This window comes from Chelon labrosus, assembly GCF_963514085.1.
Source record: "Chelon labrosus genome assembly, chromosome: 11".
In the NCBI taxonomy this organism is placed as follows: domain Eukaryota; kingdom Metazoa; phylum Chordata; class Actinopteri; order Mugiliformes; family Mugilidae; genus Chelon; species Chelon labrosus.
In genome coordinates this window covers 16,900,624-16,920,149 of record NC_140344.1, presented here as the reverse complement: position 1 = coordinate 16,920,149, position 19,526 = coordinate 16,900,624, and the positions used below count along the sequence as shown (strand labels likewise).

The 19,526-nt window shown below is 42.7% G+C and overlaps 1 protein-coding gene across 1 annotated transcript; it reads right to left on the bottom strand.

The window, feature by feature from the left end:
- Positions 1-4,648: 4,648 nt before the first annotated feature.
- On the bottom strand, positions 4,649-19,177 carry elapor2a (endosome-lysosome associated apoptosis and autophagy regulator family member 2a). Its single transcript, XM_084554829.1, has 22 exons — positions 18,897-19,177; positions 17,273-17,393; positions 15,711-15,891; positions 15,463-15,610; positions 14,912-15,001; positions 13,396-13,501; positions 13,152-13,304; positions 11,202-11,290; positions 10,929-11,109; positions 10,687-10,815; positions 9,388-9,478; positions 9,173-9,275; positions 8,946-9,083; positions 7,976-8,239; positions 7,714-7,887; positions 7,423-7,609; positions 7,144-7,240; positions 6,957-7,058; positions 6,748-6,874; positions 6,259-6,437; positions 5,918-6,086; positions 4,649-5,839 (listed from the first exon to the last, which is right to left on the bottom strand). Exons 1-22 carry the CDS (start codon positions 18,990-18,992, stop codon positions 5,771-5,773), a joined length of 2,994 nt encoding a protein of 997 aa, XP_084410955.1. The 5' UTR covers positions 18,993-19,177; the 3' UTR covers positions 4,649-5,770.
- Between the last annotated feature and the right edge of the window lie 349 nt (positions 19,178-19,526).

Sequence of the window (19,526 nt, the reverse complement as noted above, 5' to 3'; positions counted from 1 at the left end):
TGTGGACTAAAGCGTAAACGGGGATAGGCTGGAACAGCTCAAATGGACGTGTACAAAGAACAAAAAAAAGAAAAAAAAAGAATCCATAACAGTTTTCAGTTTGAGCACTCATCTGTTTCACGCTAGATGTGTGTTACATCTTAGATCTATATAAGAAACTATTGTGGCTGTTTTTGGAGGAAAACATGTTTTGCTTTTGATACAAATGTTCATTTTCTTTTCTATTTCTAATCATGGAATCCCTTTATCTAAATGGCCATAGTTCCCAGACATGTGTTCACCGAAGCAACGGTGCTCCTTCGCTCCACTCTGAAACTGCTGCTTCTTGGGATGATTGCCGTAATGGATTACTAAGAATAATTAATAGCAGCTTCTTTCGCCTCAAAAACTGTCGACACGGGCCGTGCTGCAACAGTTCTGACCGCAAAAAAAAATGATCCGTGTCTTACCCGGTAATTACGAACTTCACGTACTCAAACGATTTAAACCCTGATGGAGGATAATGGCCTGCTTTGCTGAACACATGTTGAATTTTTTTCCCACTACAGGGGAGTGGTAGCTTATGTTTTTGTGCCCCGTAGGTACAGTATGTGGTATGATGTACAGTATGATGTTCTGAATATGGCTATGTGCCTTAATGTATGTTTGCTCCGGGTAGAGGTTGCAAGAGATCAGTTTTACATTGCCAGCTGCAAATCCCTGTTTGGTAAATGTAAAAGTGGCCTCGGTATATGCTTCAGGGCAACACTATGCCAGTTAGTTTTATTCCCTATCAAGCCTTCTGCTATTGATTGTTTACCTGAAGTATTGGAAGACTGACTCTGAGGTGTCTCTAGGTTAAAAATGACTTTCTCTATCACGCTTCTTTCGTTCTCCAAAAAACAATGGATACTTGAGAAGCACCCATCACACTGATTTATTTTTTTCTTACCTCTTAGCAGCTCCAACAAAAGAAGGGAGGGGAGGAGAAGCTCGTATACGATTAAGATGAAGTCACTGACTCGTCGACTTATTGAAGTGTGCGGTTTACATGTCTGTGTTAAATGTGTTGACGTTGAGAGGCACAGTGGAGCAGCTGGCTTCGGCGGTCCCAGAGAGGCTCACGAGAGGAAGCCGAGCACACAGTGTCAGCTGCTGGCAGATCCCGGCTAACAAAAGGATATTAGAGCAGAACTCATATGCATAACATACATAAAATTGATCGAAAAAACACCCATACCCTCTCGCATTGCACTCTCTGTTTGTAGCTGGAAATATGACAGACCCTCCGCCGGGTGATAGTTGTGAGTGACGTGGTGGGATAAATGACAAAATGTTAGCAAAAGGGAATTTAAATAGCCTAAATGAGCAGTCTAATTTAGCACATTTCCTTTTAAAGAGTGGACTCTCGTGCAATAATTTATTGCTATTAGGATGGTAGTAAATTATTAATAAACTGATCTTAAATGTTTACATATGCTGTCTAAAATAAAGTGTGACTGTTACAGTTGATGTTTTCAAGGAAATATGTGATCAGAATCAGTTATTTTTTTATTTTTTTCCTGCAGACAAGCATTTTAAATCCATTCCCCCCAGCCGCCCGTGTTAGGATTCATACGGAGGATTGCGGGGAGAACTGTTGAACGTTCATCTCTTGACTGACTTCACCTTTGCACAGCCGGTCTCCCGCAGCACCCTGTGATTATCACACTGAATGATAGATTGAAAGAATTTCAGAGGATGCGCCAAGATGAGCCGACCTACATTGGGCCGTGTGTGTTAGGTGCAGGGAGCAGCAGGAGAGAGCGATGTGGCAGAGCAGAGGGAAGCTGCTGCTGCTGCTGCTGCTGCTGCTGCTGGATTATGTAAAGCACTCCCACAGCCCAGAAGTCACAGCGCTTCTATGGAAGCTCAAAGCATCTCAGAGATTCGCAGTCTTTGTTAGAAGAAGGCTTAGCCATTCACTCAGTGGTCCTGCTCCCACAAGATACACCCAGCATGGCAGGTTGCTATGGACAACCACCACTCCATCCGCTGCTGGAATGTCTATTTGTCTGCATGAAGGCAAGGTTGGGAGGAGGGGTGAGGAGTGGCCGAAAGAAGAGGAACAGAAAGGGTTGCTGGTTCGGATTCAAATTGGCAATGACTGATGAGATTTGGCTCAGGAAGGCCCTGTACTCTACTCAGGACTTATAATGGCCTCACAAATAGAACACTTAACCCTGATTCTCGTCTCATTTAGTCCGGGGACTAGTCTCGGACTCTCACAGTCTTCTTCTGACCCTCTCTCTCACAAAAATCGCTTCACCTCTTCACCTTTTCCCTCACCAACTTTGTCCACCTCTCCTCCACTCTGTGTGTGAAACTTGCCACAGAGTCGGCCTCAGCCAAGACCACCTAAGCCAGACCAGCAGACTGGGAGCCCACATTTGAATTGAAGCACTTAGATCTGGGTGCCCACTGCCGCACATGCCATCAAGGCCGGCCTTGAGGAGGTTGGAAAAGGGATAAGGGGAACTTAGATGAAGGCTTTTTTAGAGGGAACAATAAATTGGAATTCACATGTCGTGAAAATGCACCACTCCGCAGTGCATCACCTCCTTGAGTTTATCATTTCATGTACCCAGCGACTGTCCCTGGAAGCTTCCTTAATTAGCTTTACCCATGAATGTCCCTTTCAAACAGCAAGCCAATCCACATCGGACATTGTCCCTCTATTCAGCCTCTGCCAACTGCCATGAGCTTTACGAAGGTCTCTGTGTTATGGCCTCCGACTACACAACAGAATCCGTCCTTGGCCCCCCTGGAACGAGACAGGATCTCTGCAGGATCTCTGACATAAAGCCGGGGTCACGCTGGAACTCTGGAACTGGCCGACCACGAAGCAATAGTTCCGTGTTTATGATATGTGCAATAATGAGGCTGTGATGACATCATAATAAACAACAACAAGCAAACAGCTGTTTGTTGTCGGCTCATCCTTGTGCCCGTGCTGCTCAGAGAAAAAAAAGTAGTTCAGTGGGTCTGTGCACACCTCAGCTAAATTTGAAATGTCTGTAGACTATAGATTCGTCTCCGCAGCCCCTCTCCATCACTTTCACACACACACATGGGCTCTGTTCGTAGTGCGTGTTGGCAAATGTTGAAAGATGGCTCTAACACTCTTGTCTCATCTGTTCCCTAAGTGATGGCACTCCAATTAAACCATCTACTAGAGAGCTCCCTGCTTTAGGACAATGCACTCCAGTGTGTAGGCTGAGACTGCTGAACTAAGACGGGCTGAAAGCCAAAGGCAATAAGATAAACACAGTAAGAGAGAGAAAAAACACAGAGAAGGCATAAAGAAAGATAAAGACAGGCTATCCTTTAACACACTTCTGTTCTACAGTGCTATCAGTAATAGTCTTCTGTAATAGTGTGACATAAAGTGTCTTAGAGCAGGGTTTTAAAAAGTAAGGAACTAGTCAGTTTGCTGAGTCAGTTCATGATGGTATTATATTATAACGCTGTGCTCATGCCTGGCCATACATTTATGTTTTTATGTTTACATTACAATTGCAACAGTTTCTACTTTTTTGCTTTTTTTGCTTTTTTTTTGCAGAACTGGAGGTGTACTCTTGTTGTTCCCAAGCAATGATCGCCCTCTGGTGGCCATTTCCAGAAATTGCACCAATAAATTGCCACAGCCTGATCAATGTGTATTCGTGCACGTTAGATAGACTTGTCAGTTTTTTTTTTCAGATACCCGTATTAATATTTTATGCTTGTAAGAAAGCACACAAACTGACAAATAGGATTTTTAAATGAAGTGAGAAGTTGTTGCTTTTAACTAACTTTGTGTTTACCGCCCTCTGCAGGACGCTTCAGTGAAGGCCAGTAAATACCTGGAAAATGTGAAGTCTTGGAGCCACAGGGACAATAGTAATTTCTATTTATTTATATAATTATATAATATTTATATAATTTTAAATAGCGCTGATATTAAGCAACTAAACAAAAGAAGAAGGAAAGGAAGAAGACAGCAGCCCCAACAGCTCTGGTAACATTTTAGATTGGCCCTGCTGGTTGTTTCATATATCTTCCAATTATCACCAGCTAAAGTGCTTCTCAGACTTGGAAAGACAGGCTGAAGTTTAATTAGTCCCATCAAATTAGTATCATTATTACACTGCCTAAGGTTTAATTAAATGTTCTTCCTTTTTACTTTCAACAAAATTATGCAGAATGCACATGCTGCATATCAATAACTCAAACTATGACACTCTGCAGGATAAAAACATGCTGGTTGCTCCATGGCCTCGTTTAATTACTTAAAAAGGGTCCGACTCTGACCCAGCATTGGCGTTATGATAATTTCGAAAGTAATACATCATTTTGGTCTTGCAGGATAATAACAGGGGTTAGCTTTGGCCAGAGCTGATGAAATCTTTTAGTAAGGAAACTGATAGAAGGTTTTGAACTATTGAAAGATTTCATGCCACAGAACAAAGGAAATATTTTCATAGATGGATGACAGTGGATGGATTCCAACCCTATGACTTGAAACTGGAAGCGCAAGTTGATCAGGAATGTATTTTACTTTTGCTCCCACGGTTGATAACGTCTTACATCAGTTCATGTGATTAATAATATATATATTTTTTAATCAACAAAGTGAACTTTAAATCACTGCTTCACCTAGTTTTCAAGAAAGCTCGGAGAAACTAAGTCATTCAGCCAGCACTAAATCAGCTGCTGCACCACAAATCAAATCAAAACAGTGATTCTGCTGTAGTGGCTTCATGTCACCATTTCATTTACATGCCTGTCAAGTGAATTTAAGTAATGACATGCTCTGCAGTGTTATTAATGGAAACTGGTCTAATGATGAAGCTTTATTACGGGATTAATCCCATCTGTGTAACTGTAAGTAAACAGAGAAACCTTTTGTTTCGAATGGAATGCTAAAAAAAACAAACAGTTGACAAGAGTTGAGCCAAAAATGTACTTAGTCCTCTGCATTTTCAGGATGTGTTAATGGACGTTTCGTTCCAAGAAAATCCCAGATTTTCAACTACGCTACTGTCAAAGCTGAATCTTTATTTATCACCAGTGCAAGTTGTCTCTAAGCTGTCTCCAAGCCCTTGAGAGGATTTCCTAAAAGATTCAGCCGACAGGGTCATCAATCACAGTGAGCCCACTTATACATAAATACATCATCATTTATTTGACATACGTGGACATTCAACACCACAACCTCAACAGCATAATATGGCATTTTGAAAAGGTCAGCAGATCTCCTCATTACAATGATTTTAACAAAGAAAAAAAGAATATGGCCAGAATAAACCAATCTGTGTAAACATCCACAGGAGACGTAAACACAGACCGCGATGAGCCTCGTGGCGAAATACACCATGGATGTCTAAGAAATATTAGACAATACACAGAGTGAGATAAATATAAACAGAACATCTCAAATAGGTCCTCGTCTTACCCTGAGCTCTTTTAACAACCTTTTCTGACATCAGTTTGAATCAGAAAGTTATCAGGAGGTGGCTGTCACACACGCCTGCTTCACAGTACTATGCTTTGAATTGGACAGCTGTGTCGTACCAAGCTTTAAGGCCACCGTGTTACTGTGACTTCTCTGATTCCGGCTCTAGGTGCATGATGTGTATCTGTATAAGTGTGTGCGCACACAGTTGGTACTCCAAGTACCAAAGCTTATAAAGGGGATGGTTAGTTAAAGGGGTCACTCAGTGGAAAGTCTCTTGAGGGTCCGATCTTTCCCCTCGCTCCGCCTTCCGCTCTAGCTCCACACCAAGGCTTTTGAATGAGATGAGTTTAGCTGCACATTTTCGTACTTCTCTCCTTTTCTCTGAGATGAAGAAGCAAACAGTTAAGAGACCACAGTGAGATTGTCTTGGTTTAACAATAGTGATGCTGTGACCCTTACCTTGGATGCTATGGCTTTGAGTTTTCCAAATAGAGAAGGCTTTGTGTACACAACCTCATCATCCATGTCTCCCTCATTCTCTCCCTCCATCACAGCACAGCTGTCAGCTGCTGGCATTTCACACTCCTTATTAGCGGACATCACCAACCGGGAGTACTTATACTCCAACCTAGCACAGAGATGAATGACAGAATCAATACTGCAGGAATACACAAGAAAGGGGAATAATGTGCACATGAATACTGAGAGAGGAGAGAAAAATAGTTAAGATGGGTTTTAGAGAGGGGTGAACAAAAGAGGGAAAGAGAAGGAATTTGCAAAGACGAAGAAGCTACCGGTACCTTTTGTTCTTCTTCCAGAAGTAGCAGGTGAGGGCGACGAGCAGCACTGCAGTGAAAGCTCCCATTCCTGCACCGAGCTGTATCCAGAAGTCCATTCCCTCACATGGCAAGGTTTTCTTTTCAGGCAAGGTCACACCTCCCATGCACAGCTTTGGTTCATTCCACATGTACAGCAGGTTCTGAACATGCACATGTTGCATTAAGAATGTGAACATACCGTGACAAATGTATATAGAAGTGTGCTGTGGAAGAATTTGAGCAATAGAGTGTTTTTGCTCTACTTGGGACACGTGCATTTCATAAGAAACAAAGAATGTTAAAGTTGTGACGTGCAGCTTTAAGAGTGTTTGCAATCATTTATGTTTTTTACAGTGTTTTACTTATACCAAGTCTTAAGATTTACCAGATATAAAATAGGCTGTAATTTCTAAGTCAAGTGTTTTATTTATGTGTATATATGGACTGAAATGTCCGCACACACACACACACCTGGAGTCCTCCCTTGCAGACTCCCTCTATTTGATGGTAGTCGCTCTCCGTGCATGTAGGACAAGCTCCTGAGCTCTCCCATAAGAAACGAAAGGTGCAGCCGTCGCATGTTGCTGCAGGGCACTGACTGAAACAACCAAAACGCACACTCTGTTACTTCTATTCCACATCACAGCGGAGAGAAAGGTCAGAGAGGAGTAACACCATACTTGGGAACTGAGAGCTCTCCTTTAGTGCTTTTCTGTGGGTTACAGCGAAGTGTCACCACTGTGCTCCGACCTGATTCGCAAGATGAGGTCGCCTCCAAGGACCTTTCCGAGAAAGAAAAAAAAAAAGTCAGAACCTTAAAGCGCAAATTCATTTTTTTACTGAAAACATCTCTGCAATTATAAATACCTGTAATAGAAGTTGACATCAGGGACTTTGTTGGAGGTCTTGGGATACAGCTCTGGTCTTGCCTTTATTCCATCCAGATTATTCTCTACTGTCGCTCCTGTTGTTAACACATTTACCTATTAATTTGTGCACACTCAAAAAGTCTTAAAAAGGAACAGCCCTTGTACTTGTCATTGCATCTATTTTTTTATTTTTTTGTCTTGTAAAGCAAAAACAGAAGTACGAAAAAAAATATCCCAAATTCCTCTCTGCCACTGTCTGCCTCCTTTGTTCACTTACCCAGGAATGTGTCAGCCAGGTTAATGGACTGCGAGGAGAGCGCTGTCTGGAAGCCCCGTCCACTAGCTGGGATTATTGTTGACTGACAGATGAAGGTCTTGACAGCATTGGGCCCTTCACCTTTCTCCCTCTGGGAGTTGGTGATGGATAGGTCGGTTACATTATCGGTGCACACTGCCAACTGACCCTTAAATAAAGAAAAGGAAATGGGAAAGGTATTCATTTGTGCTCAAACACGTTTAAAATAGCAGCTTTTTTTTTGCTTGTTTGTTTGTTTTCACGTTTGCACACCTGTCCTCCACAGAGACTAATATTGAAGTGGTGGAAATACTTGGTTCCCTTGGAGGTAAAGCTCGGACCGTTCATCAGTGACCCCGCGGATCCAAGGACGCTGAAGTCAAAGGTCAGAGTGCCATTGCCATCCGTGTGAGTGAAGTGACAGTCGCTGTAACATCTACTGTGGTCCTGGAAATCATAAACACGGGTTCCTATGATTAAATAGTTACTCAAAACAAGGATTTGCTAGACTCGTTCTCTTGCATTAGCAACAAACCTTGTCACTCTTGCTGGCTGGTCCACAGGATTTGCAGGCTTCGAGGCCCGGCGAGGCATGCGGGACGAGGTATGTGTTAGGTGGACACTCTGTGCACTGGCTGGTTTGCGTGTCTATGTAATGTCCAGCTGGGCACGGCACACATGTGGAGCTGGACGGCTGGGTGCTGAGAGCACAAACGCGGCACCCAGAGGACACCCCATCCATCGCATTACTCACAGTGATGGAGTAGATTCGCGCCACGTCGTTGACATACTGACGCACCTGAAGGGCAGAGAAAGACAAGTTGAGAAATAACTTTTTGTGTGTGACTAATAGGTGCTGTGGGGCTTTTGCAAAAGACGCTCAAACATTACCAGCATTTGGTCACATTCAATAATAAGTACTGCCCTCACATTCCAACAAAACAGGCGCCTTAAAGGTGCAAGTTAATCAGTAATGCTTCACCTTCAGTACTCAGTACCAGCCAGGTTGGATGTTCACAACGTGAATAAGACACTGGAAGAGTACAATGATAAAATAGGCATATCTAGTTTGTAGTTTGGTTGTCATGCCTCAGAAATTATCTTTAAAACCAAACAGAAGGCAGCTTTTAGCTTATTGGGTGTGGAGCACTGAAAACAAGATGGCTCAATCACAAGACAGGCCAGATTTACTGATCACATGAAGGTATGAGAGGCAACTAGCTGCCAGCTCAACTATCCACTGCGTGTTTGCAGTGCCAGCTAATGCATAAAGTATTAAATAAACAAAAGTGTGTCATTATAAAACTAATTTGACTTCCTTCTGCTGAGCATAATTTCTTTTCATTAGCTCTCGCCATTGTACATCTTATTATATGCAAACATACGTGAAGTGTTTGCATGTAATTAATGCAAAGTACGTCTTAAAATAATTATGCTTCACTGACAGCCCTTATGTGATTATACTCTACATGAAAGTATTTAAATATGTGAGAATGTACTCTTACATCAGAAGGCTGGTTAGTCCTCTGGAAGGCCCATGTGTAGGAAACTGAGGCGTTCTTTGTCATGACGTGTGTGTACGTCTGTCTTGTTTTCGTTCTCTCCCACGACTCCACCACGGTGGTACTCTTCCCGTTTATATCCTGTAAATTTAATATAAAAAAAGGATCTCCTTCAAGCACCTACATAATAATGTACACAGCAGCAAACGTATCTCAGGAGCTGTTCTCACCATCATGAAATAGAGCTCACAGTCGGCCGTGCATATGGTGTCAAACTCGAATGTGATGCGACCAAATTCTGTCCCTGAATGGCTTGACACCGACGTAGGAAGCCTGATGGACGATTCAATGGGCCGATGCAAACAGAGAGGTGTGGAATTAGTCACAACAGAAAGAAAAAGACGTGACAAGAAAGATGCAAACTGAAACCCCGGCATTTACTTACTTGAAGCCAGGAATGCGAATGTTGAGGATCAGGTAATCGTTATCAGAGCTTCCTGCTCCGCTCTGGATGTAACCACCTGCCACCTCCCAACCTACAGAATAGGGCAGATGCACATCAGTCAGATGTTTCAACAGCAAAGGGGTGTTCCAGGCTACCTTCTCCCATTGCTCCGTAGTCCATTTCTGATTGTCAAGTGTACACTGTTGGTGGTTTCAGAAGCAAACTGTGATTCTGACACCTTTTATTCAGAGCCAGCACAACCGTTTTTCAGCAGTTTTGTAGACGCTTTGAGCCATCAAACTTTGGCTCACATAAAACTGGCTCAAATCCTTCCATTTGCCATTTTTTTCTGCTTCTAACACAAAGACTTTGAGAACAAAATACTCACCTGTTGCCTAATACATCCCACCCAAAGACATGTGCCATGATCATGATATAATCATTGTCATTCAGTGTTATAACTGATTGGTGTAACAGTCATGTAACAATACCTGGAGTAGCTTGAGCCAATTTCCATTAAAGTAACAGTTATTTTGGAACAAAGATTGCAAACAGGACAAAACGGCTCCAAAACAGACATAATATGCTAGTTAAAGAGCTTAGGGGTTCTAGTTGGCAGATATTTCAAGGCTGTTTGCTGAGCTAACAAGCTAATTGAAAGTTAGCCAATTAGCCAGAGCTAGTTAGCTAAACTTATTCATCATAAAGCCACCTTTTTTCAGAACCAGCACAACCCTTTTTCAGCCGTACTTTGAGGCATCAAAATATGGCACATATCAAAACTGGCTCAAATCCTTCTGCTTGCCAATTTTTCCTGCTGTTAGCTAACTAACTGACCCTACTGTTGGCCTTCTGACCAGCAACCAGAGGACTCCTGCCATTTACCGAGTCCCAACTTCCTATGTTACTGTTGCTAAGCTAACATTTAACTTGTAATTCTGAAAACGTACAACCAACAACTGAAAACTAGTGAAAATAGAGGCAATTTTTACAATGTCTCCAAACTTAAGCACAGCTGCTAAGGTTAACTGTCTCCCCTGTCACCTCTAGACTCCAGTACAGGTTTTAAATTTTTTTTTTTTTTTCTGTGGGAATGTACCCCCCACATGGCTAATGTTTGCCTAACCTAGCAATAATAACATTAGAAGTTGGGACTTGACCACCTTCAGGTTGGTGGTCAGCAGACCAATAAGGCCAACTAAGGGTACATTCTCAGCAAAGTACAAGGAAACAATGACCAGAATAAATAGAGAATGCCCTGCTGGACGTTTCTTGATAAAAAATAAATAAATAACTCACCATTCATACTGTCACATTTGGAGTTGCCCACATTGAAACACGAGGTCTTCATGTTAGAAGGAAGAACATTCCACCATTTGAACTCGTAACCCAGGGTGGGCTCAGTGCCCGCTGGACACTGCTTACAAGCTGTAGAATATCAAAAGGAAGAACAATTAGGAAAACACGAGGCAAAAACAAAAGTAAGTGAAGAAAATGGTATGGAGGAATTTAAGACGAAAGTTTCAGTAAGTTTTCAGTACGTTTCATCCCATCAGAAAAGGTCCCGGCCGGGCAAGGCGAGCAGGTGGGCGTGTCATTGTTGTAGAAACCGGGGTTACAAGGGGGGCAGGGCTCTCGTTTTCCGCTTGGAGGGAACGTCTCGGCTCCAGGAACACCATCAAGACAGATCTTTGGCTCAATCCACTTATATATGACCTGTGTCTGAAATTACACCGAAATGGAGTTCAGTCAAACAGAACACAAACTGTGATTACACAAAGAGTCAAACTGAAAAGTGGCCTCATTTGTCTCACCTTGCCTTCGGAGTCACATGCTGTGTGGATCTGGGAATAGTCCTTCTTGGAACATGGAGGTCTGTCCTTACACACAGCTGATCCCTCAGCTTGGAAAATAAAATTGAGAATGCAAAATCAAATTACATCAGAAAAAAAGCATAAGCTCAAGTACAGCAAAACAGCAACTCTGGAATATATTTCAGCATTTACACAGAATATCACAAATTTTAAGCATTTCAATAACCTTTCTCAAAGAAACTGCAAACCACTCTACATACAAGACTTCAAACCAAATCATTATGAAGACAAATCCAAAAGAAACTGATAGCCACTTCTTTTTGAATTGCAATTCAAGTAAAGTAAAACCATTATGTGATACAAGATGTGAATGCAAATAAGGACTTTCCCGGCAGGAGACACTAAAACCACGACAGTAAGTCACATGTATTACAATTTGCATACATTGGTTTGCTAAAATAAATACGTGATATGCTCTGAATGTGGGTTTACTAAACAGGAACTGCCTTTACAGCAGATTTCTGTTATTACAACATTCATTATCTTCTAATGTATCTTGATTTGACAGCTGATTTGCTTTGTGTAACAGGTGTGTAGATTTAATGTGTTTATATTTCACCAAAATCCACCTTTGTTCATATTTCTTTACGTATTTATCCTTTATTGTGAGTTCATTTGAGGGGGATTTTATTTTGTTAAATGTGCTTTTATTTTGACAGTCACGGATGTTGGTACATGTAGTGATTTAGCGCCACTTTCCTCAGTTGCGTTACGTTTCGCTGAGGAAAGGTAAGCTTACGTTAATGCTCCTGAAAGTAGAGGGTAAAACATGTAAATAACTTGTACGGAGCTAAAAAAAAAAAACTTACGTGGACAATTAAAATTGTCGCGCATTGTTGGAGTACTTTTTATCGTGTGTGTGTATAATGTAGATGTATTTTGTTGTGTGCAGCACTTTTAAGAAGTATGCTAACTACCGATCTCTGGTTAAGCTAAGCTAGACGGTTTCTCATAGAGGTTTTGCGCTCTGCTCTTTTCTTTTGAAGGTCTAAATGTTAATCCCTGTGATAAGGAGTTGCGGTACTAACATTAACGTGTTTTTGCACAGGTATGTAATCTCCCTCTTTCTGTTTTGTGTCCTTCATTTTTGCGTTTATTTTTTAATACACATTGTTCGTGTTACAACTCGTGTTAACATTGATATTGTTAATTCACACGAAGTAATGGTAAAATTGTCGCCAGGGACTTATTAAATTAATAGTATATCTTTTTTTTTATTTATTTTTCTATGAAATTGGAACATTCTGTAAAACAGAATTACCCACGTGTCATCAGTTGCGTTACGTTTCGCTGAGGAAAGGTCTAAATGTTAATCCCTGTGATAAGGAGTTGCGGTACTAACATTAACGTGTTTTTGCACAGTTGGAGGAACAATAAATTCCTGGCCGACAGTGAAGTGTCCTGTCTCATTTTTGAACCAACCAAGACACAACGCAGAGATCGTAGCAGAACAAGTGTTGAGCCAGACCGGCTACATTTGCATGTCGAAATATTTTAAAACAGATCCCTGTTGAGAAGAACCACATAAAGAAAAAGATTGGCTATTTATCCTCATAAATAGCACATTCAAAAACAAATTTGTAAGTATAATAAAGTAGCTTTATAACAAGATCAGCATGTTCACTACGCCACCTGTCTGAACCTCATACTTCCTTGCCGTCACACCGAGCTCACCATGCTGACCTAACAAGCACGTCTTCTAAAGTTTGACTAATGTGGTTGAAAATCGGACACGCTCCCTCTATATGCTTTGGATACAGAGACATGTGTTACGTGCCTCTGTGAGCAGCCGTCATGGCAATTAGGCTACACTGAATACCGCAGGGCAGTTTTGTGATCCTCTTCAGAGGATTCAGCACAGATTTGCAAATATATGCCTAGTCTCCATACCTGCATACTGAGTGGTGGTGTTGCATGGCGTGCAGGAGCTGGCACCGTGGCCAGAGTAGGTGTTACGAGGACAGGGTTCACACACAGAGGAGCCTGGGACTCGACTGAACGATCCCGGCTTACATGGGAAACACTCCGATGTGTAAGCAACGCCTGGCAGGAAAAGAAAAGCACAGCAACGGGAGGATCAAAGTTACGTGTTTGCTAGAGAAAAGGAAGGAATAAAAAGAAGAATGTCGCTGACCTTCAATTTGAATATTTTTCAGCAGGACAGGCTTCACCACTTTGCTCGCCATCAGAACGCCTCCTGTTCTCCAGTAAAGGATGTTGGTGCCAGATTTAAGGTTCACCTAGAACACATGTAGTCATACGTCAACAGTTTGACATGAGCACAGCCATTGTAGTCCCCAAGTCCCCATGAAGATTGATGCCTTTGTGTTATTAATATGATATGTTTAGAGTATTAGTCACTATCACCGATAAGGCATAACATTATGACCACCTTCCTAATAATGTGTATGTCTCCCTTGTGCCTCCAAAACAGTTGTGACTCATCAGAGAATGGACATGGGCCTTCTGAGGGTGTCCTGTGGTGTCTGGCACTAAGATGTTATTAGAGGGGGCCTTTGGATCCTGTGGGTTGAGGGGAGGGGCCTCTGTGGATCAGGCTTGTTCCAGTGCATCCCACAGATACTTGATCAGTTTGGGATCTAGTAAATTTGGACGCCAGATCAACACCTCGTGCTGTTTTTCATGTTTTGTTTTTTTTTAGTTGTTCCTAAACTGTTTTTGTGTGTGTGCCTGTGTCAGGCTGCATCCTGCTGGGGATGGCTGCTGCCATCAAGGAGTGTCATTGCTATGCGGTGGGGGTGCCTTGTCTGGTCTAGGTGGGTGGTACATGTCTAAGTAACATCCACATGAATGCCAGGTCCAAAGGTTTCCCAGCAGAACATTGAATTGTCACTAGATTTTCAATGTTATTTAGTTCTCCTGTCAGTGGTTTTAATGTTGTGGCTGACCAGTGTCTGGGCCAACAATGCCAAATGCATATAAAAATGTGGATGACTCATCCTGCACTAATGGGTATATACTAATCCATTACATCCACTGAAATTCTCTCTTGAATTTTAATGTTTCATTGCATCACTCCTTTACCAGCAGCGCTGCTCGTCTCAAACAGCCTGAATCATCCTGGTGATCTTGGAGCATGTTGGGCTAGTAGCTAGCTCCCCTGGTTACAAAAACACCAGCAGATTTTAAGCAGAATGATTGGTGGAGGCATGCTTAGGCCACTGGAGCCGACCAATTACAGCAAAATTGGAATTTAAGGAAAGGGCTGACACTTATTTTACTGGAAACTTTGAGAAAAAACATTCTGGATTCACTTCATATTGTTGAATTAATAAGTACAATGAAAATGACCTTCAGAGATCAGCAGCACAGCAGTTGATGTTTCATTGCATAATAGAGGTTATGTCGATGAAGTCATGGTTTACTTAAAATGATTCAGTGGCAAAACTGTCCAGAGGAAATTGCGGTGCAGAGACAGCTTCATGTCGAATCTCATTTTACAGTGTGACTGGAAAGTTACTGGAGACAACAATAAGTGATGCAAGTCTCTTTCTGCATACTAACAGGCTTCCTGCTTGTATCCACCCACTGGCTGCCGCACATTTTATTTATTTTAGAAGGCCGAGCCCAGCTGCCAAAGATCTGTCCACTGTGCGTCTACTGTTCATCTTACGGCGTGAAACATTTACCGTGTGCGTGGCCCATTCGCCGTGATTGGTGAGCTTGAGCCACTTGGCGTCCGCAGACTGATCCATCTCCTGACACTGATCGTTCTGGATCTAAACACACACAACAGTAACCGTCACATGAACTTTCACTTCCTTTAAGGTCACATTTATTCAGTAACGTGCAGATCATATACACTAATGCATCAATGCGAAGTACAAAAATAACCAACCAAATTACCTTTGGTTGGTTATTTTTGTTGTTCATAGGGGCATTTATTTATTTAACCAAATAGGAGGGGAAGAATTTAAGGTTGGAGTGGTTTTAAAAGATCCATAGGTTCTGTAAGAGTGACCATGATCTGGAAAATTACAGTGACATTTTTCTACCAAATATAATCTTACAGATATGATTCACTTTATGTGCACCCATAGTGTGTTTGGTGGTTTTCATGACAAACTGACATTTAGTCGATTAATAACAGCTCAAATATCAAACTGACAGATGGATATAATTTTCCTAGAAGTATACCAATATTCATGCACATGGTTGCACCGACAGAGAAATTACTCACGAAGAACTCAAACAGCATGCTGTTGTCTGGATACTGGTACTCAAAGCTGACAGAGCCCTGCTTCTTCAGATGGACAGCATAGATGAGAGAGACCGTGCATTCATCCCTGTTGGACTCCAGATAGTTTCCCTGAGGCAGCCAGGAGGAGCTGCAAGGTAATAGATAATATAAAATGATTTTATTTTAATTTTTTTCCACAGCTCATTTACAATCACACTTTCGGCTTCTCTCATGATTCGCTCACTAACCTGTTGCAGTCATCTCTGCGGGGACCGTTTTCCAGGGAGGTTGCCAGGCTGCTGAATCCAACAGGCATGGAATCCCATTGGTCAAAGCGGATGCCGCTGCCTAGGGAGTAGCTTCCCGCCGCACACTGGGTACACTCCTGAGCTGACATCTCCAGGAACTCCCCAGCCTTGCACGAGAAGGCTGTGGGACACGGTGAAAGAGACACATTAGAGAATGGTCATTTCCCAATTTTCTTTTTTTTTTATTATGCTATGAAAATCATTCAAATAAAATAAAACACGCAGAGTAATGGTGAGGCAAATAAGAGCTGCGTTCAGGAGGAATTTAATCCTTACATCCTGTTACACACTGTGTCTGGCGCTGCACTTTTCCCACTGAGCCACCATGCCTTCTGCATATGCCAGCGTTTCGAGAGTGTCAGCTTTTCCTCATACCTGATCTGGTCAAATGCCAGGGTGAAGCTTCTCAGCGCCTCAAAGCAAGTGACATAAAAATTTTTTTATCTGCAAGCAGGGTATGTTGCAGTTCTTGCAGGTAATGTGCAATTTTAAAACAGCTCGCAGTCACCTTCATGGTGACAATTCATTAGGGATAAGTATCGTGGCAGAGATAGTCTAATTGCTATGGCAAAATGAGGGTGTGTTGTTCTCTCTAAGGAGTGAGACGAGGAAGAAGGAAACAAAAAAGGTGACAACGACTCTCTTTCATAAAGAATGCACCAGTGAAGGAGGCAGAATAAGCCACACAGATGTCACCGGTGATAACCGAGCCATAGCTGAAGCGGTGATTCACTGGGCAAACCAGTTGCAGATATGTCTAACAAAGAACACAAACTCGTATGACCACCTTTGCGAGCATCAGCTTATAATGAGCAGAGTGCACCTGCCAAACAACAATAAAAACAAATGTAACACTCCCTGTCACTTAACTTTTATTCAGATCTGATAGCTGCAAATGCTGTGAAGATTATTTCATTATTCAAGCCAGGTGTCTCTTTATTGTAACAGTTTATACCCGAGGGCTGCGGCACACCAAGCCGAAAAAGGTCAGCTGTTTTCCAGTGTCAGGCCATCCATGAGCATCTGTGGCCCTACTTTTTCTGGTGCATTCTCTAATAAATTGCCGACCAACTGCATGAGGCAGTAGAGGCCAGCTCTGCGCAACGGTTTGTAGCTAACAGTGAAAATGATTTCCCCCTTTTTGCATTGCAACATTTCAACCCAGATACACGTGAGGTGAGGCGTTGACACAGCTCATTGCAAGTTCATAGTTAAAGAAACTCACTTCATAATAACACAGATTAGTGTCTGTCAGCGGGGCAGTCTTCAAGCCACACCGACATCTACCACTTCCTGGATCATTTATCAGGCACCTATAATAATTTTAGGTGGCGGAGAGTGATTATGTGACGGCGCTTTGCTCTGAGGTAACTGGACCGTAGCTTGGCTCTGCGGTTGTCCAATCAGAGTTTGTCAGGTTGTAGTGGTAGAAAGAATTCCAGCTACTGATAAGAAGGTGACACATTGACGTTTGCACACATAAAAGTTCTTTTTCAACTTACTGCACTCGGTGCCACGTACTGGCTCTGGGAGTCCAGTGCAGGCGCCGTGGCTATGCGGGATGGCCACTCTCCACCGAGATCCTGTGCTGTCACACTCTGTGTACTCATAGTAGTAGTCGGCCTGCCAAGCAAACACAGGGGAAAAAAACAAGATGAAAAAGTCACCACAATGGGCTTGGTCCCAGAGTAAAGAGCAAATGTAGGCCACAGGCAGGTTGGTAAACATCACACTACGAGGGGTCTCCACCCAGCCGAGAGTGCTGCTGCATCTCTTTCTGAACGTTTTCTAGGTAGATGGTGTTAATGCAACGGCAACCAACACTGAAATCCACCTCCATATTCAGCTGTTCACCCTTACAAAGCGCAAACACCCGCAGAGGTGTTATCTCTCAAGCTCCTAGCGCTCTTCTGCCCTGGATACACAACATACCATCGCCATGGCAATGGGAGTGGAGGCAATGGCAGCAAGTGGGCTGCTAGTGGAAAAGCAAGGACGGAGTCATTTTACCATTTGGCTTTTAACATTTTATGCAGGAACACTGGGACATTTGATTATTGCGTGGGAGTGTTTTAATCTGCGGCGAGGAGGGGAAACAATTAGCTTAGTGTTTTTTTCTCTTCTTTTTTTACTCCAAGGAGCTTCTCCCCATCCTTCTGTCTGCAGAGGAGGGCGGCCCAATTTCTGACAGTTTACATAATGTTGCTCCTTGAGCCAAACCAGATTTTGACACCCCCATCGTGTGCTGTTGTGTGTGTTTGCTTGTGTCTGTGCATCTGGTGGCAGAACTCAGTCACACGATGATAAAGGACGAGAGAAATGAGAGCAAATGGACAAAGTGTTTTAACAGAGAAGTGGCTCAAGACAAGAAAACATGATTGCATTGTGAGCACGCTAAACCCTTGTTATCGCTTGTGACTGCCACAAGAGCTGTGGTGGATCACTGACGTGGCAGCTGCTCGATACTGACACTTAAATTCAACAATAAGAATAAATGCATCTCATTAGAGTTCAAGGTAATTAACATCTTTGATGCAAAAAAAAAAAAAAACAGCCACTCAGGAGCTAAAGCTAACAGCACAGTGATTCAGCTCCAAATAGGCCTTTACTGGAGGGGTTGCAGCAATCTTCCGTCAGTGTGAGAACTGAGATTCAGCCAATAGAGGAATGTTGCTCTTCTATCTTGGGACTGTGTCTGTGTGTGACTGTGCTGCCAGCCTTGGTCTGAGGAGGTGTTGAGCTGAGCCAGAACAGAGGGAAGGAAAGGCCAGGCCATGCAGGAAACTGATAACAGCCTCAACAGAACTAAGTGTTTGAAGTTCAACATACACCAGACCCAATAACAGATTCTGCTCCATGTTGCTCAATTTTAGTCTCCTTATGGAAATAAATATTTAAAAGAGAGCACTGGTTAGGGTGTCTTCCCACCCGCTGCAAACATCATATAACACATATAGACACGGAAATGTGTCATCAGTTTTAATCCTATTTATTGGTCAGTATTACTCTCCTCGGAGTGTGCAGCCATAGTAGATGGTCAGTGCATTTTTTTTTTACTCTTATAGCTACATCGGGCTTTGACAATAAGCGTAAAGGCTGTGAAGAGTGTGATCGATTATGCCTCACCTCACTACACTGCCGCTGTCCTTTGGCCCCGTCAATCAGCCAGAGCGCGCAGAGGATGAGAGCGCAACGGGCGACGAACCAAGCCGAGGACCGCATTGTTGGAAAAAAAACAAAAACAAAAAAAAAAACGGCAGCTGATCCGGGTGTTACGCTTGTGTCATACACCTGGAGCAGACTGACGCTCGTTTAAACACAAAACGACACCTGCTTCTGTCGCCTCTTGTTTGCCAGATTGTCACCCGGCCTCCACCTGCGATTATCCTCAGACTGTGCGTGCGCTCCAGGGCTGCCTCATCCATGCGCGGCAGAATAAAGCAGCTTTTCCGGTCACGGCTTTCAAAATAAACTACAAATCGGGTATGAGGGAGAAAACATTCGTTTTTATCATGCCTATTCTTAGTGCAATTATGATATAATCGTTCAGTAAGCACATCTCTGGTAATTTTCAAGATAATGCCCCACTTTTCTTTAAAATGAACAGATTTGTTATTTTATTTTGAAGGCAGAATAATCACGTCTCCTCTCTATATCTTCCAACTTGATTCCTCTATGTACATTGTGTATGACCCCTGGCTCTGACGCGACTGTGATGTAGGATAAATGATGAGTTTGTTATTTTCCGGGCAAAAC